Here is a 16,039-nt window from a genome sequence, read left to right as displayed (position 1 = left end):
AGAGGGGGCAGCTCCCCCGGCTCCCCCAGACAGCTGGCTAGGACAGAAAAAAGGGAGAGGCAAGTTCCCGAGAACCGCAGCCAGACTCTCTCCAGGGGAAGGAGGCGGCGGCGCAGAGTGAGGACTCGGAGCATTTCCCATCCCTCAGGCACAAGGGGCTCTTCCCCCTCCCCACATCAAGCTTCCAGCCCCATCCAAGGGGATTCCCACCCACGCGCCCACCCCCTTGCCAACTTGGCCCACTTTTGGTGCGGCGATTGCGCCATCCCAACTCTGCCATTTCTGGAGGAGGAGGAGGAGGAGGAGGAGGAGGAGGGCTTCTTGCCTTCCTGCAGGCCGCGCGTTCCCTGCCTTCGCCCCTGGCCCGGGGGGGAGGAGGGGGCGTCGCTCGGGGCCGTTCCATTCTCAGGCGCCGTCGAGCTCGCCCCTCTCCGCCAGCCCTTCGCTTGGGAGGCGGAGCTCCGCGCCAGACGCGCCAGCTGGCCGGGCCCCTCCCCGCCTTTTCCGGCTGGCGCTCGCCCAGAACGAAGGGCTTGCAGGGGGAAGCGGCGGCGCCAGGGAACCCAGACCGGCGAGCGCTGGGAACGGCAGTGCTGGAGGCGCCCGGCTCCCTCGGCCGCTCTGCTGCAGGTCCCGGGACGGCCGCGGGGACGAAGGAGGGCCGGCCAGGCCGTTGTTCGGGAGACGGGGGAGGGCCGGCCAGGCTCCGCCCCGCGGCCCACGGCCAGCCCGGCGCTCCCGCGAGCCCCGCTTCGCGACTCTCGGCCACTCACCCAGGCAGCAGAGCCGGCTGCGCAGGAGGCGCTGCCGGTGTCGTTCGGGCGCGCTCAGCCACTCCGAGCCGCCCAGCAGCATCGCCCGCTTGTAGGCGAAATACGCGGATACCGAGGGCTCGGCCATCCCGCCGCCGCCGCCAGCCATGGCAACCCTCCCGCCGCCGCCGCCGCCTCCTGCCGCCCGAGAAGCGGCAGAGGGAAGCTCCGCCCTGCCGCGCTGCGCCCGCCCCTCGCCGCGCCCGCCCCGGGCAGCCACCGCAGGAACCACGCGCCCCGCTCCGGCCTTTTTGCGGTGGCCGCGTCCGACGCTGCACAGCAGCCCTCGGAGCCCGTGCAGGCGCCCTTCGACAGACAGCGCCCTGCGCCGTCTCGGAGCCAAAGGGCCGCCTCGGAGCCTCCGCGAGGCCCAGGCCCGCCGGCGAGCAGCTACTCCCGAGGTTTCGTCCTGCAACCGCGCGGAGCGCCGGGCGAAGGCGCGCCAGACTCGGCAGCCGCCCTGGTGGGGAGAGCGCGGGGTCCGAGCCCCCTTAGCTTCCGCCCCGTCGCCGGTTCCTTCCGCTTGCAGGATCGAGGGAAGCCGCCTTTCTTTCGGCCTTTGCGCCCACAGAGCCGTCAACGCAGGCCGGCTCCAAGAGCCATGAGGCATTCTCACGACCAGCTGAGCCACACATTGACCCACATTTCAGTCGCGGTGCTTGTGGGAACCGCGCTTGTCTCAAACCTCCGAAAACGGGAAATCGCGAACAAGGCAGCCACAGTAGTTGTGGCACTCAACCAAAGTCCCGCTCCGCCTGCAATTACCGGCTGGGCCGATAGAGGCGCTCTGGCTGCAGGCCCTGTCAGTCGTTAAGGGAGGCACGAAGCAGGAGCCTTTGTTCCGGGCACAGCGGCGGGCACAGCTCTGTCCTACTCCTGCCTGCCCCCAAGTCCAGCAGCAGCCGGGAGGGAAGCCCCGTCCAATAGCTGCCCCTGCAGCTGCTGGGCTTCTCTTCCTTTCTGGCCTGGGTCTTGAGGGAAGGCACAACTGAGGGGACCCACATGGGCCCAGGGTCACATCCTGCAATGTGGCAGCTGGCTGGTTGGGATTCTCCTCCCTGACATGGAAAGGGGGGGGGGGAAACACTGAGCAAGCCTGCAAGAGCTCTTAGTCACTGTGGGTGGGGCGAAAAGAGTCCTTCACCCAGGTCCAGAGCAGTTGGCAGCCCTGTCCGGACACCAAACTCCAGGCCTGTTACCCTGGGGCTGCAGAGGGGGCCCGTCTCCCTAGAGCTCTAGTGGTGCAGTGGTTAGAGTGCAGTGTTGCAGGCTAACTGCCCACAGTCTGGAGTTTGATCTTGATGAAGCTCAAGGTTGACTCAGCCTTCCATCCTTCTGAGGTCAGTAAAATGAGGACCCAGATTGTTGGGGGCAATATGCAAATAATGATTTGACATAGTAAACCCCCCCCCCCAAAGTGCTGTAAAGTGCTATGGGGCAGTATATAAGTCCAAGTGCTATTGCTAGTGCAACTGCTCCCTCCACGCACGGCTCCCTCCCACGTGCCAGCCTGCACAACAGAGATAAGGTGGGGAAGGGAAACGAAGGCAGCTATCACATCAGCCAAAGCCTTTGCTACAAGGGGGGTCTTGGAGGGCGAACCCGCAGCCGGGTGCCCAAAAGGTTTTTTGACCCCAGCTTCCCTGAGCGTCTTCCTGACCCCTGGCAACCAGTGAACCGAAAGGGAGCTCCCCGGGGTTCGCCCAGGGCAAGCTGAGGAACAAGGGAGCCGCTTGGCACCGCTTCCAGGAAGACCAGGGGTCCCCTCCTTGGGTCAGCAAGGGAAGAATGAGTTTAGGAGTGCCTTCCTGCACTCCACCCCTAGCCATCGATGATTACCCAAGTGGGAAGCAGTGGAATTAAGGACTCGGAGCCCCCAAACTCAGGTGGTTGACCCATGGAAAGAGGGCCAACATTTTCACAGTATGTTCAGGATGCCCTTTTCTTGGAGATTCACAACAAGCTCTGGATTAGTTAACGCTTGCCTCCAGGGAAGGACTGAGGGACAGCGCAGAGGACCAACTCCTGAAAGTGGCCAGTGGAATTTGCATTTTCCATAAGCAAGGAAGGCTGAATGCCCCCCACTCCCCTACTCTGGCAAGGCTGAGAGCTCTGGGGCTGTCAATCCTCAATGCTGCCACTGGGGGCACCAGCATCCCCCCCACAGCTTCTCCCTCCAGGACGGGGTGGGTGGGGGAGGGGGCCAGGCCTTTTATTGGGGTATTTTCCAACTTCCCCCCACTTGCTGCAGACCTGGATCCCATAGCAGTTTCACAAACAAGCATTCTCCAGGGAGTATTTGTTGCTCCAGATTAGGGTTTTCTGTGATTCTCCCAGCGCATGAGTGATGCTGGACTGGAAAGACTCAGATTCATGTCCACCTTCACGGGCATCAAAGATGTGCTCCCTGAAGCCCTGGGCAGAGCTTGGGGGAGACAGGCATCTTCTGCACACAGCTCAGTCCCCCCCTCCCCCCCCCCGAGGCCCTGCCATTTGGATCCAGACAGACGGCACCTCCTCTAAGCCAGAATTAGGCTAAACGGTGCCCGGCTCCTCCCTGGACAGGCAACACGGTGGGGTGGGCTCTGCATAGTGAGATGTGTGGCGTGTAAATTTAATAACAAATAATAAATAAAATAAAACAAAAGGATCAAGATTGGACCTGGGGACGGGGGAGGCCCGGGCCCTAACCTGAGGACAGAGGTGACCTCCATGCCCATCAACCATCCGGATGTGCCCTGATGCCTAAGAGCAGGTGTGACCTTGGAATGCAGCAGCCCAGCCAGAGCCAGACTGGCAGAGCACCAGGGTCAGGAGCTGGCGGAGCTGCCTTCCCTGGGAACAGGCAAAGGTCCAAGTGGATTAGCAGGAGGAGGACAGAGGGGTTCAGTTGCACCGTAAACTGAAATTAGCCAAGGCCCCCTTTTCTCTTTTCCCACCCCCAATGACTCCCGGGTCTCTTCCTCCAACAGAGCTGCTGGGAAGCAGCAAGCAGAGGGCTACCGGTGCCCCTCTGCCCGAGCTCTGCTCCAGCCTGGGGCCTCCATCCTTACTAGAGACCTCTTGCTTTGGGGCAAGGTGGCCATAATGATAGCTGTAACTGGAGAAATATATCTCCAGCTCCCCTTTCCCCACCCCCAACAGAAAGAGGTTAGCACAAAACCAACAGACCAGGGCCAAAGGCGGCCAGGTCCTCCATTGGGGGTGGGGGATGGACAGGGACAGGAGTGAGCTACCTTGGCTGGAAGGGAGACTGAGGAAAGGGCCCTCTGAGCAGGACCTAAGGGGCAAAAGCAGTCAAGTAGGTAGGGAAAAGCCCACTCTACTCCTGATGGGCCTTGTGCTGGGCAACTAACCGGAAAAAGCATTTTTGTGGCTTGCACACTTCAGCAGAGGGAAACCAGAAGACTCCCCCCCCCTCCTTTCCTGCAGCTTTCGTCAGCAGCATCAGAATCAGACCGAGGAGGCTTCCCCAGCGTCATTGCCACCGGCTGGCCACAGGCTGGGTGGAGGCCCAGCAGCCTCTCTCCTGAGGGGAAGCCCCAACAGCCTGAGGCTGGGTGGGCGGCAGTGATTCAGAGAAACCAGCAGTGATTCAGAGAAAGCGAGAAACCGCAGGGCCAACTGCCCGGGAGCAGCAGCAGGATGGAAGCTCTCTGGACATCACCTGCCCAGAGCCACCAGAGAGCTCGGCTTCAGCTGCCCCTCCAGGCTGCAATCAGTTCAGCCACTGAGGATGGAGCCTCACTCGCTGAAGGGGAGGAGGAGGAGGAAGGGGCCCTGCGTGACTGAATGCGAATTGGGGAAACTGACAGGCACGTTGGAGGCTACCCTCTGCACATTCTCAGCAACTCAGCCCAGCCCTCAGCCACCAGCAGGCCTCAGCTGAAGCCATTCTGAGCTATCCTGAGGCCCAGTCAGGAAGCAGAGGCAGCACAGAGCAAAAGGAACAGGCCTCAAAGCTACACATCAGAAGCAGCTGGTAGGGGAAGGGGTGGGGCTCCCAGTGTGGGTTCCTGTGTACCAGGCGGCTGCCACCTAGCTGGGAGAGGGGCAGCCCACGCAGTGCTCTTCTGCTGCCTTCAGCTGAGGCCTCTGCCCCAAACCATAAGGATGGCAGAGAGGCACCACTCCAACATCCCACAAGCTTTAGGCCACAAGCCTGCCTTCCTCTGGCTGCGGGGCACCTTAACAACTGCAGGGAGCATCTGAGCTTGCTACTTCCCTCACAACCAGCAGCCAGCCTCGGGATGGGCCCTGGAACTCCCAAGGCACAGTGGGCACAATTCCCGTCCCTTTTGTGGGAGGGGAGAGTCGCGTCCCAGGCCTCTCCTCCACAGACAGGGAAGAAAATCCCGCAAAGAAGAGGCTCCAGCCCATCATCTCGAAAGTGGAGGCCCCCTCTGCTAATGTAAAGCCCTCCAGGAAGCGTAATTTGGGGGTGGGCTAAATAGATGGTGGCCTGATGCCCAACAGCAACTTCTCTGGGGGATCATTCTGACTGCCAGGTAGTGCAGACATAAAAATGCAGCTCCTCCACCTAGAAGGGCAAACGACGCTCGGCTGGAGTTCTCAATGCTGCTGCCTTATGCAGAAAAGGTCACTGGGCGAAGGAAGGATCCCCGCCCTGAAATCCCTGGATTTTAATGCCTGCAAAGCTCAGCACTTGACCAGGAAGGAGGTTGCGCTCTCTCTCTCTCTCTCTCTCTCTCTCTCTCTCTCTCTCTCTCACACACACACACACACCCCTATACAGGGGGAGGGGGGAGAGTGAACAGGACAGAGGGAGAAATTGTTGAAGGCCTCTCCAAACAGAAAGTCCCCCCCGTCCCCTGGAATAAAAGTAGAGGCTGCCACATCCACGCCCGGGCTGGCCTCTTGCTCGGTCAGGCCCACAACGGGGGGCGTCCCATGGGGGACTGGCAAGAGGGGCGTCCAACTCCAGAATCTACAAAGAACCAGGCGAGCTTTGTAGGGTCTCGCCGGCCGGCCGCCGGGTCGCGTCACTAACGCATCTGACCGGCACCGCGGGCTAACCCGCTGGCCCGCCCCCGCCTTTGGGGAACCTAGCCGTGAATTTGCAGCCGCATCCCTGTCGGGAGACTCGAGCCGGGCCCGGGAACCCACCCCCAGTCTCCGCGCCCTTCCTCCTGCAACCCCGGAGACGGCTGGCCGCGGCCGAAAGCTCCGGCCAAGGTCAACGAGCAACTGGCTGAGGTTGCCTGGGGTAAGAACGGAGCTGCTGGCAAAGCCCCGAAGACGGGCAGGAGGCGGCGGGGACAGGACAGCCCCCCCAAAGCTCCGGCCAAGCCAGGCTCGCCCCGCACGGGCGTCCCGTCCCCCCCACGTGTCTGTGTTTGCTACAGCTCGTGCCAGGGAGGGAGGGAGGGAGGGCGGAGAAAGCACCCCGCCCGCCTGCCCCGCGGGGCCCCAGCGCCGTCGCACCGCTCGCTCTCACCGTCGTCGGCCGCGCGGTCGGGGCTCCCTGCGCGCCGCCAGTACCAGACCAGCGCCAGCGTCAGCGCGTGGCCGGCCACCACCAGCGACGGGAAGAGGCTGCCCCCTCCGGGATCCATAGCGGCCGGGCAGGGCAGGAGGCGCTCCGAGGACGCAGCCGCTGGGCCGAATGACGGGGCCGAGTGAGCAGCGGCCCCTCCCGGCCGCCGCGGCGGTCTCCTCCGCCTCCTCCAGGGCTGTCCGCAAGTCCGGCCCCCTCGGCCCGCCGCCCGCAATGCGGAGCCGTCCTGGCCGAGCCCGAAGCCGCGCACCTTCCCGCAGGCTGAAGCCCCGCTGACGGGCAGCGCTCAAGGTTACCCGCCCCGCGCGCGCTCCTGCCGCGGCCGAGCCTGGCACTTCGGACCCGCCTCCCCGCGGGAGGTCCCGCGCCTGGCAGGCCCAAGAGCGCCGCGGGCTCAGCTGCGCCCGCTCCACGGTGGCGGGGTAGCGGCCCGGTGGCGCGGAGCCGACGGTCGCCCCCAGCCCATCCATCGCGGCGGGTGCCACACAAACGTCCCCCTCCCGTCGGGAACTGGCGCCCAGTGCCCCGGCCTTCCCGGGACAGGAGTCGTCGCCTACCCGGCACGATCTTCATGGTGAGGCCCCGTCCCGGAGAGCAGCCCCCGACTGAGGATCCGAAGCGTCTCTCGGTCGAACCCCGACTGCCCCCCCCTCGCCGCGATACCCCGTGGCAGGGGAGATGGGCTATAAATAGCTGTTTCGTTGCCGCCGGGCCGCGGCCCAGCTCGTCACGGCTCCAAGTTAGAACATTACGCGGAGCGGGGGAGGGCGCCCCTTCAAGCAGGGCGCCCCTGCCACACCTGTTGGGGCTGCAGCTGCGTCTCCGTCCCCCGCGGGGTGAGGGGTCGGGATGGGGAACCAGGGCTGGGCAGCAGGACATAAATCCGGCACCATCCATGCCACGAATGAGCCTGGGGGGCATTTGCAACATTTACCATGGCCTATGTCCAAAGAGGGAGTTGGAGCCAATTCTGCTTTCAGTCTAAACCACCAGAGAAAGGAAGGAGGTTGCCCCACTAGATAGGGGGCATTGCAAGGGGTGATAGAGGCCTCTGTCCACCTGGGAGTCCCTTGATGGGGAGTCAAGGGAAATCCGCAGGTAGCCCTCTGAAGAAGCCCTTGGGGTTTAACCCCGAGTAGGGGAGCAGAGCGGGCTCCACTGCTTGCACCCCCACCTGCTACCTCTGCTCTCTGATGCCAGGCCGCTCACTTCTCTGGAGGATCCTGAGGTGCCCCCTTGAGCTGTTTGCCAAGAGCCTCTGGCCCAACCAGGGGTCACTTGCTGTGTGAATGCATCCCCCGGCTACTTGCGCAGAAGACAGAAATGTGGAGATACGTACACCTGCTTGGACGTAAATCTGAAGGAATGTCAAACTCCTAGTCAACGCAGGCAGAAGAGCCTCGCTGGCACTGGAGAGGCCCCTTGCCACTTGGTCCCACCTCTGAGGTCTCTGGGAGAGAGGGGGCTCTTCTCCAGAGGGACCCCCTCCAGGCCCAGAAGTCAAGGCGGATCAGGCACTGACCGGCAAGACCATGTCCAAGCAGAGAGAGAAGCAGCTCTGGATCATCAGCCAGCGTGAAACCTGCCCCAGGTACAAGTGGGGCCCTGAGGGAAGCTGCCCCATCATGGTGCATGCTCCAGAAAGCCCAGCCCGCCCCTCCGGCACCAGGGCCAGCCCAGGCCAGCCTTTTGGGGCTCCCAAGGAAAGTCTCTTCCCCACCCCCACCCCCAGACAGATGGGCAGCAGCCACAATCCTTGCTGAGTCTGTAGGAGCCCTTTTCACCTCTCAAAGTTCCTGAATCGGACCCAGCCTCTCCGCAGGCCACAACGGGGCTCTGTGCTGCCTCCAGCCCGCAGAAGTGACCTTCACTGCTCGGTTCCAGCAGAATCAATGCCCCACAGTGGAACAGTCTGCCCATGACACCTCAAGCCCTCTGTGGGCTCAGGGCACCCTCCAAAGGGCCTTGTGGAGGGTATCCCAAGCTTCCGGGGGGAGGGGGGGCTTTTAGCGCATCCAGCTAGCTCCCTCTCAGGCAGGGACTGGATTTGAGACAAACTGGACAGTCGGGGGCTGCCTCTTAGGACAGAGGGGGCATCTTCCCACAAGAGACGGCCAGCTGTTCTCTTGGCCTCAGCTCCACCTGCTGCTGCTCCAGCAGGAGGGAAATCTATATGGGTGAGCAGAGACCCAGCTTAGCCTGACCAGCAGCCAGGCTGGAAAGGAGGTTTGCCTGGGGGAGAAGGGCAAGATGGCAGCTATTGTGCCAAGCAAGAGAAGTTCTCCGGAAGCCCACAGAAAATATGGGCCCTTCAACCCCAAACTTCTCTGGCCAGATTGTCCCAGAGGCTTCATCTGACTCATCTAGGAGAGGGGGGTTCAGGCCAGAGAAGATCCCCACATCTGGGTCATCTCTCATTAAACTCCAGACGGGGAGCAAACTCTGTGAAGCTGGAGTCAAGAGAGTCACCGAGCACACTTCCAGCCCCCACACCAGCTAGAGCAGAAGGCCAGCCTCCTGCTCAGTATGGGGGAGGATCTGGCCAAACCTCACTCCGGGGGGGGGGGGAGGCTGGTACACCCCTCTTGCTTTGCTTGCTCTAGGGCAACCGCTGGAATGAAAGGGGAGGAGGAGGCAGGCACCTCAGTTTTCAGAGCCACCTTTGGGGCTCAGTGTAACCTCACAGCAGGCTGCGTCCTATGCCTCCCCAGAGGGGAGGCATGGGGGGGGATGGGGCTCCTGGGTGAACCTGCTCAGCATTTCCCTGGAGAAAGGCCCATCTACTACTCCCCTCTGCACTGAATTAAACCTCTTAATTCCAAAGACGGGGGTGGGGGGCTCAAGCGGAAGGAGCTACCTCAGGATGACACTAAACACGAGCTGCCCTACAAGCCTCTCCTTCACCAAGCAGAGACTGAGCTTGTGTCACACAGTTGGGACAGAACTCATGGCCTCATGGAGCTCCCGGATTCTACCTTCCCTTTAAGGACACCATCCCTGCAGGGGGGAGAAGGGGCCCTCCCTTCGGCTTCAGATCTGAACCTTCAGGCAGGAAGACCAAGAGCTTCCCAGGAACTGGCAATGGGGTGTGGGACGCAAGCTGCCCTTTGCAGGGGCCAAAGGTGTTGGGGGTAGAGCAAGGGAGAGTGCCCTGCCAAGCCCCCCTCCTCACCTTCATCTCCCACCACAACCGCTGAGTTCTGCCTGTCCTGAGAGGGCTCCCTCCCCGCGGGGTCTGAGCGCAGCCTCCCTCTGTGCTTCCTGCCTGTCATCCTCAGGGGAGTCCCCTGCCCCGTGGTACCTTGCCCCTGCTGGATAAGGTCCTCCATGAAGTAACGGCCGTCCTCCCAGTCGGAGGCTGCAGCAGCCGCCATTCTGGCCCTGGTGAGTGAGGAGGCGCGAGTGGGCGAGAGCAGCCACCTTCCTTCCTCTCCCGCCAGATCGCACCCCGATACTCCGCCAGCCAGACAAGCCCGTGCAGAGCGCGGAAGCCAGGCCCCCCTCCAGCTGCTGCCACTGCCACACCCAGAGACGGCCTCTGGGCTCCCTTGCCTCCCCCCCCCAGCCTCTCCTCCAACAGCCCCAAATTCGCTGCAGCTGCCATCTGGGTGCAGACGGGACGCCTACGGCGCTCTTCCCGCTTCCTGCAGAAATGAGTGTTGGGGGGGAGGGGGAGTAGGTTCTCTCCTGTACAGCCTCCCCTTGCAGGGATGGAGGGCAGGGCTCACCACCTAGCCTTCCCCCCAGCTGACCCGAATGCCCTGCCTCCCCAGCCAGAAGTCAAAGAGGGACACCCCCTCCCAACATTGCTGTGCTACTTGAGTCATTCACATGGCTCTCCCAGCAGTGCCAATTGCCAGGCTGGGTCTCTGGCAACCACGGAAAGAGACCCAGCCTGTGGCCACCTCAGCCCTTTTCCCTAGTGATTCTCCAGGATTGCGCCCCCCTCCATCCCCGTTCTCCAGGATCCCCCCCTCAAGGCTGCCAGATGGCAGTCAAGGCGCCCAACAGCAGCCCAATTGCAAGGCGCCCGGGAAACAGCTGCTGGCGCAGTACAGGGTGTGGCTCTCCAACTCCAGCAAGGCAGCCCTCCCTCTCCCAGAAGAGGGGGGTCAGCCAGCTCATAGCACGGGGAGGGGCCTTAGCTGACTCAGAGCCTGGGTCTACCCACACACACACTTCCTTTCCCACATGACCAGCTGCCAGAGCAACCGACCAGCCTATCCTGCCCCCCCCTGTGCCTGGCTGGCCCTCCCACACACACAACCATCCTGGCACTCGGAAAGGCGGCGTCCCATCGGTGGCAACAGACAGAGAGAGCTCCTTCCCAGGCACCACAATAACCCCTCTCCCCATTAAGGAACCCCACCTGAAGCATCCAGGAGCCACTCCTCAATGGACCAGCTCTCAACCAGCCCCAATGGCTGGGAGGAGTGCCTGAGATGCCCACCAATCTCCCTCCAACTACGATCCACCAGCTGCCCACTCATGCCCCACCTTCTTCACCCAGGAGCAAAGAAGTGGCTGCAGAAGCCCCCAAGCTGAAGTCCCCCCCAAGCAAGGGGACAGGCAACAAGCAACCCCCCCCGATACCTTCACCCAGCTGCCCCCCCCTTCGCCTGCGCTCCCTGCGCCGTCGCTGCCGCCTCTTCTGCAGCTCTCCCCCAGAGAGAGCGGGCCTTCCAGCAGGCTCCATGGGCACCAGCTGCCTCTGACCTTGGCAGGCGGGAGAAGCGGCGGGGCTCCCAGCGACAGGCAAGGAGCTGCTAAGGATAGCAGCACAGCAGCTGCTGCCCACCTGTCAGCAGCAGCCCCCCCCCCAGCATGCCATCACCAGCACAGAGGCTCCTACAGGGCACCTAAGGCAGAGCACAACCCCCCCCCGCCCTCCAGCTCCTCCCCCAGGATCTTTATGGCACAAATGAGATTTCCTGCCCTCCTTCTGGAGCACCATCTCTCCCCCACCACCCGTCAGCACCAGAAGGAAAGAGAAGGTAAAAACCTTGCCAGTCACTGCACCCCGACCGAAGATGTCCCCAAGTCAAAAGGAGGCCTAGGGGTCCCTCCCCCACACGGCCAGCGCTCCCCACAAAGGGAGGTGGTCTGACCTTCATCCGAGGAAGATGCCGGCGGCAGCACCGCCCTCCTGCTGGCCGACTCCACAGGTCCGGCGGCATCCTTCCGGCGGTACTCCTGTCGCCAGCCCTCCTGGGGCTTGATGGGCTGGGAGAGTGGGCCCCGCACGGCTTGCATGCCAGGGGCGCGCGAGGCAGGCCGGGCCATGGGGAGGGGGCGGCGGGTACGCTGCAGAGTGGTGGGCACGATCTCTGGCGGCAAACGCAAGTAGTGACGGAGGTGGGCGATGCCCTCGTCTGTCAGGTACCAGTAGCAGTGGCGCCAGGCAAAGTTCTGGCGGACCAGCCCCCGAGAGTGCAGGGAGCCCATCGCCCGCCAGACCTGCAGGTGGCTGACCCCGGGCAACTCTGGGTGGAAGCTGTGTGGGCGGGGGTCTTTCTGCCCCACCAGCACGCCATCCCGAAACAGCAGCTCGTAGATGCTACGCAGCTGCCCGAGCGGCATCAGCATGCCGGCTACCATGTTGCCGGAGGGCAGGGGGGCCGGCCGGCTTCTGAAAGGGGGCAGAGGAGCAGCCGCCGCCTTCGCCAACGGGTAGCCGGGACAGGAAGGAAGGCTCTGCTGGGTTGGACCGCCCACCCTCCCTCTGCCCAGCCCCAAGGAGCCTCTCCCACTCGAGCCCCCCTTCCCCCTCCCCCCTGCCCGACAGCAGGGAGTGGGAGGGGGAGGCCAGGGGAAGCACATGTTCCTCCACCACCAGCCTCCCTCTCTCCGGCGGTTGCTGTGCCTGAGTCAGCAGGGAGGGGAGGGGCGTCCCGCTCAGAGTTTCCTTCCACAAACTTCTGGGCAGCTGTAGGGAGGGAGGGGAAGGGCAGGATGGAGAAATCTGCGGAAACTCATGCTTGCCCAGAAGCTGGGCTGCCGGAGACCTGTTTTAAGGGCACCCAGGTCAGAGTCAGAATACTCCCTATTCCCTACTGGAAAACTGAGGCACAGAAGGGGAGCTACTGCCAGTCTTTGTAAAGGCAGGAATCGATTTCCAGATGTGGGTGGCTGCTGGAGGAGGCTGAGACACTCCCCTTCCCGAAGATGGAGGGGCTCTGCTGGCCTTTTGCATGGCTTGTTCCAGGGGCTTCCCCAAGCATGGAGCCTCCAAGTAGGCAGGCCGGGAGCAAGGAGAGGGAAAGCAGCTGCTTGCTTGCCTGCCCCCTCCCAAATCCCTCAGACCCACAGGCACCCCACCACTCCTCTGCTCCGGGCTATTCCTGGGTGGAGGCTTTGCCAGGTATTTGGGGCCAGATGGGGCTGCTTACTCCCCTCCAATTATAGCATCAGCCCCAATGCCGGCAGCTGGTCTCTTAGGGGCACACCCAGATCTGTGTGCTGGGGGAATGCCTGGTTCCTTGCAAGCCTTCCCTGAGTTCAAAACGGCTGCCCAGGCATGGGGGTGGGGGGAGGGGGTGGGGGGGACAGAGACAAATAGGATTGGAAGGACAAGGACAGGTGGCGAGGCTGGTATCACCCAGCCCCAGGCAGCATCGGGGCCTCCCTCTTTCCATTGCTCGAAAGCCCTGGCACAGGCCCTGCCCACCTGACAAGTCTCCGCCCAGCAGACACCCTCCACTTCCATGGACACAAAGGGCAGCTAATGCCCAGGGTACAAGCAGCACCCCCGGCTGAGTCTGGCCTGAGGGTCCTTGGGCAGCCCTGGACTGCCTCCACAGGCACTGACAACCAGCCAGCCTCTCTCGCACTCAGGACTCTGCACCTGCCAGCAACCACTCCTCAGTCCCCACTGGGCACGGTGCCCACTTGGCAGGAAGAGACTCTTCAAACCGGCTGGGCAGTTTCCCCAGCGCTCGGCCAGAGTCAACAGGATTTGTGCAGGATTTGCCTTTGGTGGTTGCTCTGCTGGTCCAGCCCCACCTTAAGTACACATGCCCCCCCCCCCCAGCTGCACTCACAGCAGCCGCTTTCCCTAGGAAAAAGCCCCGGGCACTCTTGCCCAGGGCAGTTGGCACATGCCGAGGGGACCCTGGAGGCCATCACTGCAGAGAGGAACCTCTGGCTGCTTCCTTGCCCCTCTCTTGTCCCCCAAAGAGGGCAGACATTCAGTGCCACAGGGGGCACACAGATAATGGGGAGACTGGACAGCAATGGGGGCTTAAAGCCGAGCCAGTGAGACATGGCTGCTATCAGAAAGCCCTCAATTTCTACCCACTCCCGTCTGCGACACATGAGACGTGTGGTGACTGACAGCAATGGCAGCACCCATCAGCAGGGGCCCTGGCAGCTCATCCTGGGCCCCGGGAGGCCTCTGCCCTGCCCCTCCCTTTGGCTGGCACCTAGCAGGAAAAGCCATTATTCAGAGCAGCTGATCATTAGCCCCGAATCTTCGGGGCTGGTCTGGGACATACCTCAGGTGGAGCAAACGAGGGGGTGAGCGAGAGGGAAGCCGGGCCTGGAGACAAATGTTACACACCAAAAGGACGACACGGAGCAAAGGAAACCATGCCAGTCTTCTGGGCAGGAGGACTGACACACCAGACAGGAGCAGCCACACCCACAACCTGCTCTATGCCAAGCAGAAGTGATCCCCCTTCTGACAACTCTTTGGGAGATTCCCACAGCACCAGGGCCCCGTAGGAGGGTCACATCAAGGGCCGGGGGTAGAATTTCCTGGAACAGCTGAGAAACGCCAAGGCTCCAAGGAAACCTGCTCAACTGGCAGCAATCCCAGCACAAGCCACGCAAAAGGCGGGCCCAGCCCCTCCACCTTTGGGGAGGGGGAGAGGCTTAATCCCCTCCAGCAGCCACCCACATCTGGAAAGCAGGAGGCAGCACTCTGTCCACCCAAGCCTTTGCCAAAGGTTGCCCGTTCCTTGCAGAGAAGCCTAGGCTGGCCAGGGCTGCAGCAAGGCCCTCCTGATGAGAAAGAGCCAGCTTGGGAGCTGCAACTGCCCACCCCAGACCCCAGCCAGAAGGATACGTCCTTCTGCCCCCTGGGCTACTTGGATCTTGCAGAGGGAGGCTGCTCCACAGGAAGAGAGGGCCATTCGCACTATGGGCTCTCTGCAGGGGGGGGGGCTTTGGGTGCAGGGGGACTGCTGTCCCTCCTGGGGAGCCCAGCCTCTCGGTCAGGAAAGACCGTGAGGCAGAGAGAGAACCCCACTTCCTTCACCCACTCCAAAGACTGCCCCGCTTCTAGTCTGATGCTTAACTGGCTCTTTGCACATCTGCTGCCACTTTAAGTGCCCTTCTAAGCCCCTCCCCCAGTCCTCCCCAAGCCCTCCTCTCCCCCAGCAGGAATCAAGCCTGTCCCAGCCAATGGAGAGAAATGGATTCTCCAGGGAAGGAGAGGCATCCTTGTTGCCACCAGCAGTGGGGGGCAAAGGGTCCAGGATGGAGGCCTCAAGGCTGTGGCTGCCTTCCCCAAAGGCAGCCAATGCCAGCTGGGAATGAGCCAGGAGGCCCAGAGGGAGCCAACCCCCTTTATAGGCCTCTGAGAATTGGGGGAGGTAACGTTCTCAAGGGGCCCTCATCCATACATGAACTGGGGGCCCTCATCTTCCCTGGCACCTTCCACTGACTTTCGCCATGTAAGATGCAACCTCCCTCCCCAGATTCACAACCGGGTGGGTGCAGTCTTCACCCTCCCTCTCTCGCCCATTTGCCCACAGGGCGAGACACCTCTAAATGTCCAGTTGGACAGCGGATGTTCACCCCTAGGAAGGCCGGAGGGGACTGCCCTGCATGGATTTGAAGGGAAGAAGGGGCTGCTGAGCCTCAGGGCCTTGATTGCCTCCCCATATTTTATGGGCCCAGCCCAAGCGACCCGCAGGCTCTCCAGCAACCCCGCCTTCCAGCAGTGGCTGCTAGAGACTGAGCTGCCGGCCTTCCTCAGCTCCAGGGTCTGGGCAGAAAAGCTTCTCCCCCCACAAGACACGCCCAGCCCTTTGCCCAACCAGGCGCATCACACACCAGAATCGGCCACTGCAGCAGACGCAGGGAAGTGCAGCGTCAGCGCAGCAGAGAGGCGGACTGTGACTGGCAGGCAGGCTTCCAGGTCTGCACCAGCTCTGCCAGCCAGCCAGGCACCAGGCATCTTGGTCAGCTGAAGAAGGGGGCCCAGATGGGCAAGGGGAGCACAGTCCCCTAACAGCCGAGCCCCCTTGCCAGACCCGCCCTCGTTCCCCAAAGAAAACAGCTTGGCAACGCTGACTCTCTGCTCTCCACCAGAACCCTCTTCATAGAACCACACACGCACATCCCGAAGCCGGGGTCAGGGAGGCAGCCCCTCCTCTTCCAGGCCCAGCTTGCCAACCAGCCAGGAGTGCCCCAGGGCGTGGCAGGAATGGGGGGGGGGAGGCTGGCTCCAGAGGCACTTTTTTGGCTTAATGCGGAAGCGGCTGGCCACTCCCTGACTTGGCAGCCGTTTCTTGAACTCCAGTTTACACCACAGCTGTGTGGGGCCTTGGCACCAACTGGGCCAGCTTTCATTCAGCTGGATCTCAAGAAGGGCAAGAGCCAGGTAGCTCTGGAGGAAAGTGCATGAAGCAGTGGACAGTCCAGCCCCGGGGAGGGCTGCTCCTTGGCTCTCTGGCCACTCAGTGGGGAACCTATAAGGGTCCTT

General features: G+C 62.5%; 1 protein-coding gene across 25 annotated transcripts in view; it reads right to left on the bottom strand.

Annotated features, from left to right (window-relative positions):
* Window positions 1-16,039, bottom strand: part of PLEC (plectin) — an 83,330-nt gene that overhangs the window by 40,126 nt on the left and 27,165 nt on the right. For 3 of the 25 annotated variants that reach the window (XM_034419969.3, XM_034419973.3, XM_034419971.3), the window contains exon 1: window positions 11,439-12,006. The exons of 7 other annotated variants lie outside the window; for them this stretch is intronic. In XM_034419969.3, coding sequence (XP_034275860.2) covers window positions 11,439-11,928 — 490 coding nt within the window. In that variant the 5' untranslated portion in view covers window positions 11,929-12,006. Of the gene's footprint in view, window positions 1-773; window positions 996-6,270; window positions 6,646-6,887; window positions 8,516-9,631; window positions 9,843-10,923; window positions 11,042-11,438; window positions 12,022-16,039 lie in introns of those variants that run through there. 15 more of the 25 variants (XM_087891441.1, XM_087891442.1, XM_034419976.3 and 12 more) reach the window with 13 other exon arrangements.

The sequence above is a fragment of the Pantherophis guttatus genome, chromosome 3, assembly GCF_059756535.1.
Source record: "Pantherophis guttatus breed Tessera chromosome 3, ASM5975653v1, whole genome shotgun sequence".
NCBI classification, from domain to species: domain Eukaryota; kingdom Metazoa; phylum Chordata; class Lepidosauria; order Squamata; family Colubridae; genus Pantherophis; species Pantherophis guttatus.
The sequence above is the reverse complement of the archived record's forward strand: the minus strand, read 5'-3'. Positions and strand labels throughout refer to the sequence as shown.